Genomic DNA, 18,574 nt, shown 5'->3' with positions numbered 1-18,574 from the left:
CAATACTGCTTCTAGTAGTACTACTTTCCTTTGTCTTATGTGTTGTAAATATCATTTCCCAGTTGATACTTTTATTTAACTTTCTATACAGGGGCTGATTTGTGCTTTCTCTGTGATGGTTAGCATTAATTGTCACTGACATAGCCTGTAATCTCCTGGGAAGAGTTTCAGTGAAGGTCTGTGTACGCTAGGTGGGCATGCTTGAGGGGGACTGTCTCAGGGCAGGGAACTGATGTGGTAGTGCCATTCTCTAGGCTGGGTTCCTGAAACTGAGCTTAGCACCAAGCTAGCTCACCTGTGGATGTGATAGAAATAGTTGTTTGAAGTTCCCGTCTTGGCCGAAACCTAGCTGTGCAAGCTAAAATAAACCCTTTTTTCTCCATAATTGCTTTTACTTTTTACTTTTTTCAGAATATTTCATCATAGTGACAGAAATGAAAGTATAACAAAGTCTGATTTTTGTCTTACTTTTTTCCCCCCTTTGGTGTATGTATACTTTCTCCTCTGTTTCAGGGATTTCCTATTCCAGGGCCGTGAATATTCAGTCCTCTATATTAATGCTTTTGCTTTGGTCTGATGGTTTTTTGCTACCTAGTTTATTCTTCCATCTGCTTATATTTATTCTTCGTAATGAGCAAGTCTGAGATATTTCCCGCTTGGGAGGAATAAGCATTTTTCCAGTCATTTTCTTAAGAAAACTTTTAATAATTGTCCCAGGGATAACAGCTTCTAGTTCAGATGTTTAGTAAGTTAATTCACTGTGTACAACAGCTCTGCCCAGTGTGTGTGCTTTTGTTCTTTTCTCTTCCTTGAATGTCATTGAAATGCATGCTTGTAACCCATCGACATAGTTCTCTACTAATTGGCTTGTGCCACTACAAACAGCATTGTGGACACGAACTCAGTGTCTTTGTAGCTATTTTGCTGATTTTCATTTTTCTTTGTGTCGGTTTGAACTACTCTTTAATGTCCTTTGATTTATCCCAAAAGCCCTTTAATATTTTGAGAGGCCAGGCTTTGTTCATCTGTATTGCTTCAACTTCTCCTTTATTTTAAAGGGAGTTCTGTAGATTATAAAATTTGAGTTCTATACCCTACCACTAAAATTTCAGTTATCTATCCACTGCGTTTTGGCCTCTAGGATTTTTCTTTTGTTTGTTTCATTGTTCATTTATTTACTTATATACTTACTTACTTACTTACTTACTTACTTATTTATTTATTTATTTATTTATTTATTTATTTATTTATTTGATGTGTGTGTGTGTATGTGTGCTTGTGCGTGTGTATGTACATATGCATGCCATGGCACTTATGTTGACAAAGCTGTTATTTGGCATGTGGAGGAGCATCCAACATTCTATTTGCTTGTCGGCTTTGCTCCATGTCCTTTCTTCTTCTTGCACCTTTTGTCCAGGAAGCATCATCCTTGGAGCAGATTGTAGGCAAGCTATCAGTCTGCACATGTGTGATCATGCTCATGTGTGATGTTCAGCTAAGACCGTGAGTCAGCCTGAGATCACATCTAGACAGTAGGAGCACTTTCTGTAATTCCAGTGGTTGGGAGGCTGAGGCAGGAGGATTGTTAGTTCTAGCCTTGGATACAGAGTGAGATCCGTACTTCTCGGGCTATTGCTGCTGTCCAGAAGACACACCGGAGTCCCCCTCTCAGTGCAACACTGGTGTTAACTGAGACAGGAACAAAGAGAGGACCCACTGTTGTCTGGTCTTCCCAAGGGCTGCTCTGCAAATCTGAGATTTCTCTCGAGAAGTGAACCATTAGTATCTGAGGTGCTGGTGCATATCAGTGATGCGGCAAAAAGAGACCTTGCAGATTCTCTCCTTAGGTTTGGCTTTCATCAACTGTGCTGGTTCTGATAGGACTGAAGTTGTTCTGCTTGGACTGTGATGGATTTCTTGATTGTGTGGTCGTCAAACTGTGGTAATTTTCAGCCATTGGTTCCTGTTTTTCTTGTGTCTTAATCAGACTTGTATTTTTTTTTTCCAGTCCCTTTTCTTTCTGCTTTTGAGAGTATGATCTTTATTTACCTATCTGTACATTGGCCACAGTTGTAGCTTAGAACTCTTACTGGGTCCTTCCAATGGCTGCTTTATTTCGCTTTGATGCTTTAATTCCAGAATGTTTGGCATTTGAAATTGTTTTCTCTTCTCCTCTCTGCACTCCCCCCCCCCCATATGCATTTTTCTGGTTTTAGAACAGGGTGTTGCTTTATAGCTCATGCTGAGCCTTTAATTGCTGCTCTCCTTCCTCAGCCTCCTGTAGAGGTGTGAGCTACTACACCTGGTTTTATAATTTCTTTGCTATTATTGTTAGTGACTTACGGTAATGACTCTTTACACCCAGTTTCTTTTTTCTCGTCGAATATGTTTATAATAGCTGTTTAAAATCTGCCCACCAAGTCTGTCTCTGGGCCATTTCAGACTGTGTGTGTGGCTCTTTGTGTGTGGCTTACGTTCCTATACACTTGCATGGTGCATGCCTGGACTGATTGATAAATCATATGTTTCTTGTAGATGTGGCCATTAAGTTATCTGATCGTTTTTATTTTAAAATCCTTTTGGAGTGTGGAGTGGCTAGTACCCCGCTGCCTCCCACCCCGCTCTCTCCCTCGTTGCCACCTCCTCTGTGTCTGCACTGTGCAGCCTGTGGCTCCCAGAGGAGCAGCAGAGCGCGGGGCTAGTGCAGACTCAGGGTGCAAGGCGCAGCCTTGGTGCACAGTGCGGGAGCCGGTGTGGGGGAGGCTTGAGTGGGACAGGATGTCCAGTCGACCCTGCTTCGCTGCCTCCCGGAGATCCACAGCTCATCGTCCTCATAGTGGAGCAGCTCAAGAGCCGTGGCCTGTTTGACAGATTCCGCTGGACTGCCTGGCTGATATGGACACCAAGCCAGCTTACCAGAACTTTAGGCAGAAGGTGTATAACTTTGTGTCAACAGATCTGGACAAACAGAAATGGAATCCTGCATTGAACAAAATGCTTTCCAGATAAAAGGTGCAAAAAGAAGAAAGTTTCGAAATGGGCTGAGTCAGAGAGTGGTTCAGTCAGGCTTGTTGGAAGCAGGAGTGGACAGGATCATTTCTCAGGTAGTGGACCCCATACCAAACCGCATCTTGGGGCCACAAATAGAGCGAGCAATCCAGGGATTTCTGGATGCTCAGAAAAAAGAAGCTATGCCAGCTCCCCCTCCAGTACCTGAAAGCCAGGACCCTCCAGCGCCATCTCAAGACGCTTCCTAAGAATATGTCTGATACCTTTGGACAGCTCCATTTAATGAAGGAATGGATTCCTGTTTCATATGAATTTAACGTTTGGCCTTGACTGGGGTGGTGTCCATATGGATGGAGAGCAAGTTTGGCGATGGGGCAGTTGTCCACACTTGCCATGCATTGCACTGCCTTTTAACCAGCCTGTCAAGGGTATGATATACTCCAGTAGACACAGGTTTAAGCACTATACTGATGACCTGGGTTGTCCTGAACAAATCTTCATTCTTGAACACAGACACTGCATGTGGATGTTAGCGCCTGTGCTCTGCTGTATGCAGGAGGCAGGCTGGAGGCTAGCGAGTTTGGACAGCAAGGGTCATGGAAGCAGCTCTTGGATGGTGGGTTTGATACTTTGGTAGATTTAAGGGCTGCAATGTGCAGCAGTTAGCATCGTAGCCTTACGGTGATTGTGACCATCCTGTGCTTGGCGATTTACCTTTTTCAGAGGTAGCATTGGAGCCCTGGAGTGAGTGAGAAGGCCAGGACTTGGAGTACAAGAAAAGCCCCACAGCCTGTGTTCTGATGGCTCCCTAGCCACAGGGGCGAGTTACTCTGGGTGCTCAGTTCTTGTGTTTGTATTTTTAGAGAAACAAGTGCTAATAAATAACAGACATTTTATAAGTAAAAAAAAAAAATCTTCCTTTTGATTTTATCCTGTCCTACTAGTGGTCACACTTAAATAGGTATGATTTAGTAGTCACTCAGAGTTTAGTCAATTTCCCTAAATGACTTGATTGTAAATCTTCCTCTTTTGGCAAAGGGAGCTTTGTGAGAAAGTACATCTTTCCACTCTACTTCCTAGTTTACCAGACAGCCCTAACTTTGATTTCTTGCTTGCTCAGGGTATCAAGGTCAATGAACAATGATTGGCAATTTCTTGTCTTTCAGGTCTTTGCTAGGTGTGTACATAGCCTGTATACACTTTTAGGATCCTAGGAGTGTGTTGCTGCTTTTCAGAGTTCTTGTGGACTCTGTCTCTCTGAATTTCCCTAGTTCATAGCAGCCGCAGCTGACTTCCACTGGAGTTTCCCACTGTTGTCTTAGTGCCTGGGCCTTAGCTGAGCCCTGCATCTGGGAGACGCTAGGAGACTGGAAACTGCCAGTGAATTGCAGTGCTGGACAAATTACTGACTAACCAGAAGTTAGTGCTTTAACAGTACACCGAAAGCAATCTGATCTCCCTGTTATCTACAGCTTGGTGGCTTTGGGTTACTTCTCTCCTGGTCAGGGGAGGGAAGACTGTATGCCCTTAACATGGCCTCATAGCTGCTCTAGCTAATGGCTTTCCATGTATTCTGTCATTCTTACTTATTGCCAGAGCTATGACATGGTGGCTTTATTGCCTTTTTTTTTTTTTTTTTTTCTGTACCTTTGTGACTTTGAAGATGGGTGATTGGCTGAGATCCTCTTTCCAGCCTTCTGGAAGGCAATCTGAGGTGCAGGTCTCCTCTAAATGCTGCTGGATTTGCCTTTCCAGACCTTACGAGTTTATTCCTGTGCTCCATGGTAGAAACTCGGGATTGTTTGAGTGGACTGGCAGTGCTTATTAGAAGCAAGTGGTTGCTGCATTGAATCTGGAGTCAGGATTCTTCTAACTAGTGTTATTGTAATCAGCTATGTGCTTTTACAGATCTTCTGTTCAAATATTTTTTGTTTTCTAGGCCATGGACACAGTCATTCCCTCTTTAATGGTGCTCTAGATCACACCCATGGCCACGAAGATCATTGCCACAGTCATGAAGCCAAACATGGACACAGCCATGATCATGCTCATGGACACGGGCACTTGCATTGTCACGGTGAGTGCAGCCAGGGCACCTACAGAGAGCTAGCCTTCCAGACAGGACAGGTTAAGTAACTTTGCCTAGCTAGGGTCTCTCAAAGACACGCGTTCAGCCTCTAATACATTGGTCTAACTGGTTTCCAGGGTTAGTTGCTTTTTACTGTACTGTAACATGAGAGTAAGGGAGTAGATGTAATTTTTTCTGTTCTTTTGTTTTCTAGTGAGTATAACAATAAAATGCTACTATTTTGATTGTGAATACAGTTACAGATTGGGAAACAGTTAAAGCTTAGCAAATGAAAAATTATAATTGTTTTAAGTCTGACAAGGCTTTTTGCAGTTTGTGTTATGAAAATACTAGAGGTTTTTCAATTTTTACTATAACTGTTTATGCTGACTGCTTACTATTTAATTTCCTTCAGAAATCTTTCTATAATAGTAGGTACTAAATTTTGAAGTATTTATCAACATATCTTATTTCAGATTATTTATTCACGAGTTACGAGTGTAGATTAATAGAACTGCTTAGGTAACACAATATGAGCATACCTTAAATAAATTATGCACTTAGGTCTACTGGCCATATGGACAGAATACTGAACTTTACATCTGAAAACAGTGAGAAGAGCCTTAAAGATTGTAGTCTTCAAAGTCGCAAAATTCCTTATTGAAATATGATTGGTAAACAAAATGCTGTGTACATTCAATGCTTATCCCTTGATCCTAGGAATTAGTTTATCCCTGTGAAGCCATTGCCTCTGTTTAAGCTACAAGCATCACTACGAATTATTTCCTCCCACCTTTTGATTATGTATTCATCTATTTAGATTAGAGCACAGCACAAAATCTACCCCACCTGGCAATTCGAAGAGTACAGTACAGTGTTAGCTGTAATTGCTACAGTGTTGTACGGGCCATTTTTCAGTCTGACAGAATTCTTCCTTGGAGTTATTTGAGTTCATCCTATATTTTAGCTATTACCAGTCAGTCAGTTTGCACTACCTCTTTTAATCTATAATACGCTGTTTTGAAACAGTTATACTGGCAGGTCTAAACCTTGATTTTTCAATATTTTTGCTCATATACATTATTTCAAAATAATTTTGAAAAATTGCTTATTTCTCATAAATTTTTAACATAATTTCTGAAGTATTTTTGCAAATACAAGCAAAAAAAAATGTAATTTTGGGCACATAATACTTTAATTATTTAAATGATTAGTTGACTTACTTGATTTGGCCTTTTGAGACAGGGTATCAGTCTGTAACCCTGGCTGGCCTGGAACTCATTACACAACCACAGGCTGATATAGTTCTGTCTCTGCCTTCTTAGTGATGGGTTTCCAAGTGTACTCCTTATAAGTAATATTTTAGGGTAAAGCATCTACACGATTCTATAGAACATTGTCCTAATTTACTTTCTGTTGCTGTGATAAAAACACTGACTAAAACCAACTTGAGAAGGAAACCCAAGTCTAGAAAAGAAATTTCAAATCTCGTTGCCTGACATGTGAGACTCATGATCTTCTGGGCTCAGATAGCTCCACTTCTCCAACTCTTGTCTCATAGGCTCAGGCAGGTTCCTCTTCATACCTGTTATTGTCCTTGTCAGATGTCTCATGGTCCTAGGAGCTCCAGTTTGCTGGGTCTCTACTGGAACTGAGCTGGTACCTTCACTAATGGCCTGATGGTCTCTTCTCACCGTCTACCACCATGCCATATGATGTCAAGCCTCAGCTTCACCCCCATAACTTCTTCAATCCTTGGGTCCCTACTCAACTAAGACTAGCCTTCATCAATGATCACGCTTGTCTTTTCACAGTACCAAGCCAAAACTGCTTTTATTACCCATTCAGTGCTGTAGCTTTTATGTTACCAAAATCAGTGCCATGTGGGAAACTCTTGCACATTATCAAGTTTGGCGATAGAGTCTTGGCCTTCTCTGGACCGCAGCATCTGTATGCTGACCCTGAGCAAACACTTCTCATAAGATTTCATCTATGATTCCAGTCTCTTCTTAATCAAAGCTGATTCTTCAGACCTAGCTAACTAGCATCAGTTGTCCCCAAGAAGCAACAGTTGCAGTTCCACAGACTCTCAATCCAAAATGACGCATGAATGGTCCCAATAGAGTCTTTACTTCCCACTGCAGTTTCACAGGCCACACCGCCCTCCTCCACACTTTACTTGTCATTCTTACTTTTCAAGCTCCTGTAACTTGGAGCATTCCACGGCCTTTACAGCCCAGTTCCAAATCCTCTTTCCTCCCACAATCGTCTCCAAACATGACTAAGCCCCAATTTATATCCTAATTTGTTTTCTATTGCTGTGATAAAGACCATGACCAAAAGCAACTTGGGAAAGGGTTTATTTCACCTTACAGCAAGGGTAGTGGCGGCAGGAACCTGGAGGCAAGAACTGAGGCAAACACACTCACTGCCTTGGTGGTTTGACACTCACCAGCCAGAGCCATAAAAAAATTATAAAGCCCACATCACCTGATTTCTCTTTATTTTCTCTATTTCATTTGCTTTCCAGAAGTTCTTATTAATGGAGTGTGCTTGTATAGTCTTAAGTGATCCCCTGTCATGCATCTTAGCAGTAAGCTGTAGGTAAAGGGCTGGGGAGATGGTTCAATCCGTGAACCATATGTGACGTGCCTGCCTCACAGTCTGCTCCTCAGCACGCACATAAACAGCTGGGAGGCAGGAGGTGTAGGCGAGTAAATACAGGTGGATCCCTGAAGCTCACAGGCAGTCTAGCTCAGTGGTTCTCAACCTTTCTAATTCTGGGACTGTTTAATACAGTTCCTCATGCTGTGCTGACCCCCAACCATGAAATTATTTTGTTGCTACTTAATGCAGTAATTTTGCTGCTGTTATGATATGCAGTATATCTGATACACCACTCCAAAGGGGTTTGGGACCCACATGTTGAGAACCACTGGACTCTTGCTGCCTAGATGGGCTTCAGGATCTTAGAAACCTTTCTTCAGAAAGTACATGTGGAGTACAATGGAGGAACTCATGAATGTTGAGCTCAGGCCTCACACTCATATATACATACTCATGTTAATGTGTGTACACCTTGCATAGAAAAATAATATAAATTAATAAATAAACATGAACGTAAATTTAAAAATATTCTTCTCTGTGAACCTAATACTTCACACTCAGACATTTCTTTTACCCAGAATTATTGCAGTCATTAACAACAAAATCAAAGTAGTCTTGTCTCAAATTTTGTTAGTTATGAACTGTCAAAAGACAGTATTTTATTTGAAATATATTTTGAAATTAAAGAATGTATTTGATTTGTTGCTGTTTAACTTCTTAAGTTCTTCATATATTGTGGATATTAGCTGTCTGTCAGGTGAAAGGTGAAGATCCTTTCCCAATCTGTAGGCAGTCGTTTTGTTCTGATGACAGTGTCTTTTGCTTTACAGAAGCTTTTCAGTTTCATGAGGTCCCATTTATTGATTGTTGCTCTTAGAGCCTGTGCTGTTGGTGTTCTGTTCAGGAAGTTGTCTCCTGTGCCAGTGAGTTCAAAGCTTTTCCCCACTTTTTCTTCTAACAGGTTTAGTGTGTCCGTTTTTATATTGAGCTCTTTGATCCATTTGGATTTTAGTTTTGTGCAGGGTGAAAAGTATGGATCTATTTGTATTTTTCTACATGTAGACATCCAGTTAGACTAGCACCATTTGTTGAAGATGCTATCTTTTTTCCATTGTATGGTTTTGGCATCTTTGTCAAAGATCAGGTGTCCATAAATGTGTGGGTTTATTTCTGGGTCTTCTGTTCAGTTCCATTGATCCACCATTCTGTTTCTATGCCAGTACCATGCAGTTTTTATTACTGTTGCTCTATGGTACAGCTTGAGATCAGGGATGGAGATACCTCCAGGAGATCTTTTCTTGTAGAAGATTGTTCTAGCGATTCTGGTTTTCTTGTTATTCCATATGAATTTTTCTTTCGAGGTCTGTAAAGAATAGTGTTGGTAATTTGATAGGAATTGCATTGACTCTGTAGATTGCTTTTGGTATGATGGCCATTTTTACTGTGTTAATCCTGCCCAGCCATGAGCATGGGAGATCTTTCCATCTTCTGATATCTTCTATTTCTTTCTTCAGAGACTGGAAGTTTTTTTCATACAAATCTTTGACTTGCCTGGTTAGAGTTACACTAATGTACTTTATGTCTTTTGTGGTTACTGTGAAGGGTGTTGTTTCCCTAGTTTCTTTCTCAGCCCATTTGTCTTTTGTGTATAGGAAGGCTCCTGATTTTTGGATTTTGTATCCAGCCACTTGACTGACGGTGTTTATCAGCTGTAGGAGTTCCCTGGTAGAATTTTTGGGGTCATTCATGTATACTATCATATTATCTGTAAATAGTAATACTTTGACTTTTTCCTTTCTGAACTGAATCCCCTTAGGAGAAGGAGCTACATCTGGGATACAAAATGAATAAATTATAATTAATAAAAATAAAATTAAAAGAAAAAAAGAAAAAAAAAAAGAATGTATTTGAGTGAGGTAACCGAGAAGCAGAAAGACATACATTGTATATACTCACTTACAAGTAGATATTAGACGTATAATATAGGATAAACATACTAAAATCAGTACGCCTTAAGAAGCTAAGCAAGAAGGATGACCCTAGGTAAGATGTTCAATCCTCACTCAGAGGGGCAAACAAGATAGACTTTGGAAGCAGGAGAAAACAGGAAACAGGACAGGACCCTACCACAGAAGGCCTCTGAAAGACTCTACCTAGCAGATTATCAAAGGAGATGCTGAGACTCATAGCCATACTTTGGGCAGAGTGCAGGGACTCTTAATGAAAGAAAAGGGAGATAGAAATACCTGGAGGGGACAGGATCTCCACAAGGTGACCAACAGAACCAAAAAACCTGGGCCCAGGGGTATTTTCTCAGAGTGACACACTCAAACCAAGGACCATGCATGGAGATATCCTAGAATCCCTGCTCAGATGTAGCCCATAGCCGCTCAGTATCCAAGTGGGTTCCCCAATAAGGGGAGCAGGGGCTGTCTCTGACATGAACTCAGTGGTTGGGTCTTTGATCCTCCCCCCCACCCCAAATTGGGATGCAGCCTTTCCAGGCCACAGAGGAAGACAATGAAGCCAGTCCTGATGAGACCTGACAGGCCAGGATCAGAGGGAAGGGGAGGAGGACCTCCCCTATCAATGGACTGTTGAAGGGCATAGGGGGAGAAGAGGGAGGGAGGGTGAGACTGGGAAGAGAAGAGGGAAGGGACTTTTAAAGGGGGCCCAGGAGTGATGAGCTAATCTCTGTTCTTACTGGGGGGCTAAGAGGAAGCTTCATTGGCCCAGGCTAGGTGGCTAGTCATTTCAGTCACAATCCTTGGACATTTAGCTACAGGTGGTCACTTTTGTAGAGGCCTGAGTTGATTGGCTCAGTTTTGCCCTGGGACTTCCTGGGTGTGGAGACACTCATACTGCTGTGGCTGGTCAGAGCCTTGGTGAGTTGCTTGGGAGCTGGACGTAAATAATGGTTATATGTTTGGCTGTCAGTTGGCTTTCCGTGGCGGCTGCATCTTTCAGGAGGGTGCTGTAGGATATCACCTCTCTATCCTGTGCTGCCTCCTGCCTTTGTATCTCTGCTATAGTGTTGCCCCGCACGTTCCAGTGTGGTTCACTGCTGCAGTGCTCAGGCGTGCGGCCAAGCTCGAGCCGGGACCGCAGGCAGTCAGCACTCATTATATTCACAAAGCTTGCCTCGTCTCCTGATTATCCTTCTACACAAATGCTGTGCACCTTTTGCCACTTCTGTTTGTGTGTTGTTTCATTACAAAACTGATCCGTAGTTTCTAGACAGTTACATATGGAAATTACCGTACTTTTTATCTTCATCATAAAGAAAATTTTTATTTGTGTTCTTGAAAAGAACTTTACTAAGAGAATGCCCCCCAACACACACACATTTACCTATTGAATATATCTAATGTAAAATTTTGAAAAATTATTTTTATATTATGCTTGGCGGCGCATGTGATTATGTCATTTAAGTTGTCTGCTCTCCTCTTCAGCCTTTCCCACAAAGTAAGTCAGCAGTGAACCGTGTTCGTTCAGGCTGTACTCACTTGTCGCAGCCCAGCTAAAATCTTTTGCAGCTCAGCCCAGGCCGGTGGCACACAGCCTTTATGTCCTGTGGCCGCAGGGCACATCCGCGGCAGTAACTTCGCTCTTGTGCTTGCGGACAAGGGACAGTGCGTCTGCTGGTTCACGGGATGAGAGGCAGGATTTTAGTAAAGTGGCTGTCGTCTGTGTCAACAGTAGCACAGCCACATGGATTCTGGTCCAGTTACCTCGCTGTCAGTCCTGGTTTTCATTCATGGCCTTCACACTCTAAGTAGTAGTCATTCTCTGTGAACTTTTCAATTGTGAGAGTACTAGAAGATATTTTATGATTACAATATTGGTAGATTTTCATAATGTTTTGAATTTCTTGTGATTTTTATTTCTAGTACAGTAATTTCTAGAATATTCTATACGATTGTTACATTTTAAAATTGCCCTCACTAATTTACCTCTATTCAATTACTTGATTAAATTAAAAAAATAATTTTATAGGTCTAATATGACTGTACACTCACATCTCCATCATAGAGTTGACCAAAAGAACTCTGAATTGCAAACATTTGGATTAGGAATTAAAGAGATGTTTTTAAATAACTTACCTTATTCTCCACAGATGGCCCATCCTTCAAAGAAACAGCAGGACCCAGCAGACAGATTTTACAAGGTATGTTAGGCAATTGTGTTTCTTGATTTATGAAACTGGCTTCTTAGTTCCCAGATGTCTGGAGTTCTCCTTTAAGGAAAAATTAGTACACGGTAGTCATGGTAGTCATAGTTTAGATGTTATTCCTCCTAGTAAATTTACACACACACACACACACACACACACACACACACACACACACACACACTCTGAGTTGAATATATTGGCAATATTTTGTCATGTGGCTTTTTTCTCAGATTTAATTTTAAAAATGCAAGAAATTGAAAGACCCTGCTAAAGGTAAGTACTAGACCTGACTCTAGTGACTCAAAGGTAGTATGTTTGCTTTCCTAGGATTATTACAGCTTTCCCAAGAATAACATTCACTGTGGTCTTAACTTGTAGGAAAATTTAGAGGTAAAACTGAAATTCAGTGAGACCTTTATTGTACCTCTTCAATTAATGGTCCCTAACAGAAGCCTGAACAGTAGCTAGAGAAAACCAGTCTGTCTGTGAACTCTGGTGGTTTCCTTTAAAGGCTTGTGAACCAGTCTTTCTCAGTTTCCCCCAGACAGCATTGTCACTGTTTCCAAGTCCCAGCTCCCTGCTTCATGCTGTTTTTAACTTGATTGTGGTCTGGTTTTCTAATGGCTTTAGATCCGGCTTGTCCTGCACGCGTTTCTTCTCTGTTTCTTCTACTGTTTCGTGGTCTAATTCTTGCCTTTTGTGTTTCTCTATACTGAAGGGTTTATTATACCATAAGGCTTAGGCTGCCTTCTAGTCATCAATTTTCTGTTGGAATTGCTTTTTAAAACAGTCTTTATACATTTTTGATGAAATGTATCAAGTGCCATCATTAGCTTTGATAATACTTTATATGTAGTTATGAAAAATCATCATAAACGGGAGGAAAAAACTTGATGTAGACTTTTATTATCTTTTGTGCAAACTATTCTGAAAATGAGTTTGTGTTTCTGAAATACATGAGTTTCTGGATCTCATGAAGGCCAGGAGGAGGCTGAAGGACAGCTGTTACTGCCTGGTACAGACACTCACACGTGAGCACTTTGAGCGAATGCGGTTTTTGAGCTGTTTGCTTGGCCTCAGTTCAGTTTCTAGTGTACCAAGTTTTAGAGGTGTTTGATTATTGGTGTGTTACAAATTTTGTATGGTTTTTATTATTTATGAGTTAAACATACTTTATATGTTTCTTTAGTGAATTTTTTCATGAATAGTTATAAAATAGTAGTTAATGATGTATGCAAATAAAGCCCACTTTCTGGCTATGAAATTACATGTAGGCAGGGACTTTTCAATCTCAAGAAAATAAAGAACAAATTATTTTTCCCCCTTTTTTTCATTGTTTATTTCTGTTTCTACCAAAACACAGATTGGAGAATATAAAGGCTTAAAACTATGTTATCATTCTTGAGAGCTTGTAATGTAGGGACTTTCAACTGTTTTGATTTATATCCATCCTTTTCATTTTTATTTTTGAAAGTAACATGGTTTTGATATATACACACACACGTATATGTATATATATTATTCTTTGGTATTTAAGGCACCATAGAGAAGCTGGTTATTTATAAATATTTGCCAATGAAATAAGCATCTCATTTTTATTTGACAAACCAACAAACATTTCTTATAGACCAACTCTCGGGCCAGTGAGGTGACTGTGTAAGGGCACTTTCAGCCAAGCCTGACAACCTGCATTCAATCTTCAGGCCCCTTGGGATGGAAGGAGAGAACCGACTCCCACAAATTCTGCTGTGCCCTCCACATGTGTGCTGTGGTATGCACATACATTTACACACACAGAGAGAGATAAAAATTCTGCAGATTGGTCTGCACAGCTTAAAAAGGAATAGGGCCTTGAGGCCACAGTGCCATTTGCTGCGGTCTGCTGGGAGTTACACAGTGGCAGGTGAAATGTCTTTTCTTGGCAAACGTCAGGATTTAATGGACTCAGTAGTGTCCAGATTTTAAGCTGCTATGAAGTTTTCTTTATTTTAAACCTGCATGCACTTACCTTTCATTGTTCTGGGAATGTGGCATGAATTTCTTAGTTGGTCACATGTCTGCCATCTTAACCAGTTCCGTGTAGAGCAGGTGATGGTGCTGAAGAACCAATGGCTTCTTTCTGATTAAATCACACTTAAGTTTACAGACTGTTTTGCTGTGTGGTAAATTTTATTCATTAAAGAGCTACATGTTGAATGAGTTATTGTCTTGGGTATTTTAAAACAGAACTGCATATACAATTTCCTTGTTGAGATTTTTTATGGTCCTACAATAGTTCTTTCTAGTCATTTAAAAATGTTCAAATACTGCTTTTTTTGCATAGTGAATTTGAGGGATAGTAACATATTTAGGTAGTGAAGCTTTTGGATAGTTAATATCAGGTTAAGCAGAGTTAAGGTTCATATGAAATCCTAGTCCTAAAGCAATACTGTTAATCACCAGCAGAGGGCTCTGTGTATACATGTATTCAATATAAAATGCTTTCTTAACCAATGTTTTTCAACCCTTCCCTTCCCAGAACAAATTTTTCTTTTTAAAGTAAACGTGAATGCTCATGAACAGCGTTTGAAAATTAATCTCCTCTGATCCTTTATTTTTATTGTTGTAGTATGATCCAGTATAGTCTACCAGTTAGATGTTGAAACTGGTCAATATGAAAACAGTTATGTCAGTTCATAAATATTCTGTCATGTAGGTTCTAAGTAGTCAGTACTCCTCCTGCATTAATATTTCTTTCACATGTATGGAATTTTGACTATAGTCCTAAGAAATATTTCTACTTTACAATTCTAATTTCAACTTGTTTCTTTCTAGGTGTATTTTTACACATTCTAGCAGATACACTCGGGAGTATTGGTGTAATTGCCTCTGCCATCATGATGCAGAATTTTGGGTTGATGATAGCAGATCCTATCTGCTCAATTCTCATAGCCATTCTTATAGTTGTAAGGTAAGTGGCACGTTACTACTCTATGTTACTCAAATGAGAGGGAAGCAATACAAAACTACCTGCTTAGAAATCTCCAGAGCGTATTATCGTTATCTTCACATTTTCATAGATTGTTCCGTGTATATCCTGCCTGGAGTTTTAACACTCCTTTTGGTTTTTGATACTTAAGTCTTTGTTCATAATTCAAATCTTAAATCATTCAGTGTATCTTTTGAATAAAATATTGGTAATGTAAACTACATTAACTAGAGGATTCTGGTTTATATCTAGATCTGACAATGTCAAACTCTTAATACCAGTGTTGCCTCTGCTAGAACCATCTTGAATGATAGTTTCATTATTCTTTTCTTCACCGACCATGATGCTAGTGCTTTATGAAGGCATTGTATGTAGGGTGTCCATCCATAATAACTATTTTCTGCACTGCAACATATAGTAAACATTATTATCGTCCAAGGCCCTTTGTCCTAAAACACACCTCATTGTTGGCTTCATTTTGGATTAAAAAAAACAGAAATAAGTTTTTTTTTTTTTTTTTGTCTTGGAGCATTAATTATTTAAAAATTTTTATAATATGTCTCAGTTGGACTATTGTCATTTCTGCATATCTCTGCTTCCTGTAGAAGTTTTTGTAGAGAGAATGGATGCTGACAAGAAGTGAGACTGTAAGACTATTACTCAAAGTTGACTGGGATTGATGTAATAGATTGCAGTGGAATTGCAGTGCTAAAGTTAGAAGTGGTTGTTTTTCAGTTTCTGCCCTAAAAATAGGACATATATTTTAAACATGCAGATTACTCTTAACTATTTGCACAAGGAAGCAGGTGTTGTCTGGAAGACTTGCTAAAGTTCAGACTGCCTTTTCCTTATTCTTTGAAGGTCTTACCACACTCGCCTGAATTAACTTGGATGTAACAAACTCCTGTCCTGTTGTTAGTGCCTTGAGTGGCATTTAGTTTTGTTGTGTATTTTGTCTTAGTTACTCCTAGAGGTTCTTTAAAGTACGATCTTAGTATTCCCTTTGCTTTGTCTCCACTCTTTGTCACTGGAATTCTGGCCCCTGCTGCTGTGGTTTGCTTGGAAAACTGTGATGGCCTCTTTGTCCTCTCTGTCTTCTTCCAGACTTGTTATGCAGCAGTGACATTTCTTTGATGAGGATTATGTGACATGCTGCAATTATCTTATTCTTCTTTGATTCTTTGTCTCAAAATAAAATTCAAAATCCTTAATGAGACTCCCTGATATTGTTTATTCACTAACCTCCCCTTCCCTCTCTCCTGCTCCACCTCAATTCACTCTCTTCTCAAATTCACTCTCTTCTCCAGTGACAATCACTTATTTTTGGGTTCCTAAATATGCTATGAACTCTCTGCTTCCCATTTATATCTCCTCTCTCTAAACTCTTCTTGTGTTTAATGACACAGCCTTTCCCTCAGCTCTCAGATGTATGTGCCCTAACTCCACATCCTTCCTAGGAAGCTTTATCCAAATAGTACCCCTCCAGGGAACCTTTCCTGATTTGCCTCCCAAGCTGTGAAGTCCTTCTCTGTGTCTCCTTCTACCAAACTCCCCTTCCAAGGCATATGGCCCTCTGTGTCTGCCCCTGTGTCTCCGCAGCTCTGTGGGGCAAACTGGTGTCCTACTGTTTTAAAGTGACTGTGGCGTTCTCCTAGCAAAGAAGTTGGCACACTTATGATTGGTACCAGAAGAACTTGGACTTTTTTTCGTCCAAAAAAAATTGTATTTTCTCACTTTAGGTTGGAAATTCTTATTCATTTATTCTACAAACAAAAATAAATAATAAATAAATGCATACATGCCCATAAGAAACTTATCTTACCATGATGTCATATACAGTTTTAAAAATCTTTATAAACTGCCTTCAACAAGTAGCTCCTTTTATTAGCCCTGAGATCCCTGCTGTTTTGATTTGATCTTACCACAGGGAAGAAGCAATCAAATCAATAGATTAAGACACCCCGTTATGAAATGATTGTTTGTGTTGTCCAGAGCTAAGATAGGACCTCATGGTGGTCACTGAGATGGCAGCTGAGAGTGAATGATAAGGGAAGTCTGCAGATCTCTCTGTCATGGAGAGCTATCCTGCCTAGGGAACTGCTGATAAAAGGGCCGAATGATAAAAACAGCTACTCTACAGGAGGCCAGTGTGGCTGAAGCCCAGGATGTAAGAGGAGAGTGGTTTGGGACGAAGCTGAAGAAACACACCAGGGAAAATTACAGGGCTTGGAGGGCAGATTTAATTTCCAGTGCAGTGGGACATCCTAACAGAGTGACCCTTGGTCCATAGGTTTTGTTTTGTGGTGCTGGAGACCAAGCCAAAGCCTGGGTGGGTGTGCTCACACCCACCACTCATCTGCAGCCGCCTATCCTGATTCCTAGTTTTTAAATTTATTTTATGTGTTCGAGTGCTTTACCTGCATGTCTGTCTGCATACCATGTGTACCGTGTTTTACCTGCATATATGCCTGGTGCCTTGTGGAGGTCTGAAGAGCTTGTCGGATCCCCTGGAACTGGAATGTTCGATACTTGTGAGCCACCAGGTGGGTGGTGGGAACTGAGAAACAAGTGCTGTTAGCTACAGAGCTGTCTTTCCAGCCTTCTGATTTGAATTTTTTTAAAAAGTAGTTTTTAGCTGGGCATGGTTACCCCTTTACTCCCAGCACTTAGGAGGCAGAGGCAGGCAGATCTCTGTGAATTTCAGGTTAACGTAGTTCCAGGCCAGCCAGTGCTACATCCTGTTTCCAATAAACTAATTAATTGAGCAAAATGAAAGAAAGAAAGAAAGAAAGAAAGAAAGAAAGAAAGAAAGAAAGAAAGAAAAAGAAACTATTTTGATTGGAGCCAGGTTGCCAGGGATACAAGTGTAAACAAGTAGACCATCCAGAAGATGCCAGAATGGACAGAGGAAAGAGCACAGAAGCTAGGTCTAATCTCGCAATGCAGAGACCTGAATAAAGCCAGCAAGTGGTGTAGAGCTGTGAGATTTGCTCCTGGATGTGGGCTGTGTGGGCCGGGATTAGGTGGATGGGGGTTGTGGAGTGCCTAGAGCTCTTGCCTGGGCTGGACGAGTTGTGACTGAGAGGGGACTGAAGAAGAGAGGTGTCCCCTCCCTTTTGAAGGGCACTGCAGATCAGTGGCCATGTTCTGCCCACTGCTGGTTTGAGATGCTGTGTTAAGTACTCAGGTGCAGTCTCTCAGTAGGCACTGGGCATGTGGGTATGGGACTGCTGTCATCACTCAGCTAACAAAAAGCTGAGTTTCAGGTCACAGGAGAGGTCGGCTGGCAGCAGTGCTGCCACACCACTCTTCCTTCTCCCGTAGTCCCTGGCTCCTTCCTCCTGATCCTGGTGTAGCATCAGTTCCCTTTTCAGGATAGTGTTTTGAGCAGCCTCGGTGAGACAATTATACAAGTACGGCTTCTTTTTATTTTTGTTTGTGTCCTATTGTTCAATTTCCAAAGATTTTTAGTTTTCATATACTTAATATATGAAACAAAAAGGAAGGCATCCTGGTTATAATATAATTAATTACTGGAATGTATGATGTGGCTTTTGACTGTGTCGTGATCTTACCTCTTTAAGACAGTGGATAACTTTAGTATATCTAAAAGTCGTTTGGCAAATGTTAGTGGTACCTACTCAGCTGGGCAGTTGATTGCATAGCAGATACCTTACCCTCATGGAGGAGCCAATAAAGCAACCGTTATACAAGTGGATAAGAGGACATGCACAGCACAGTGCAGCCA

The 18,574-nt window shown here is 40.7% G+C and overlaps 1 protein-coding gene and 1 pseudogene across 1 annotated transcript in view; both read left to right on the top strand.

The window, feature by feature from the left end:
* Positions 1–18,574, top strand: part of Slc30a7 (solute carrier family 30 member 7) — a 68,105-nt gene that overhangs the window by 19,555 nt on the left and 29,976 nt on the right. The window contains exons 6-8 of the mRNA XM_055628197.1: positions 4,949–5,086; positions 11,802–11,852; positions 14,673–14,808. Of these exons, the coding sequence (XP_055484172.1) occupies positions 4,949–5,086; positions 11,802–11,852; positions 14,673–14,808 (325 nt within the window). The remainder of the gene's footprint in view (positions 1–4,948; positions 5,087–11,801; positions 11,853–14,672; positions 14,809–18,574) is intronic.
* On the top strand, positions 2,523–3,257 carry LOC129692002 (biorientation of chromosomes in cell division protein 1-like; annotated as a pseudogene).

The sequence above is a fragment of the Psammomys obesus genome, unplaced genomic scaffold (genome assembly GCF_907164565.1).
Source record: "Psammomys obesus unplaced genomic scaffold, mPsaObe1.curated_primary_1811, whole genome shotgun sequence".
Classification (NCBI taxonomy): Eukaryota; Metazoa; Chordata; class Mammalia; order Rodentia; family Muridae; genus Psammomys; species Psammomys obesus.
This window is presented reverse-complemented; position numbering and strand designations above follow the sequence as displayed.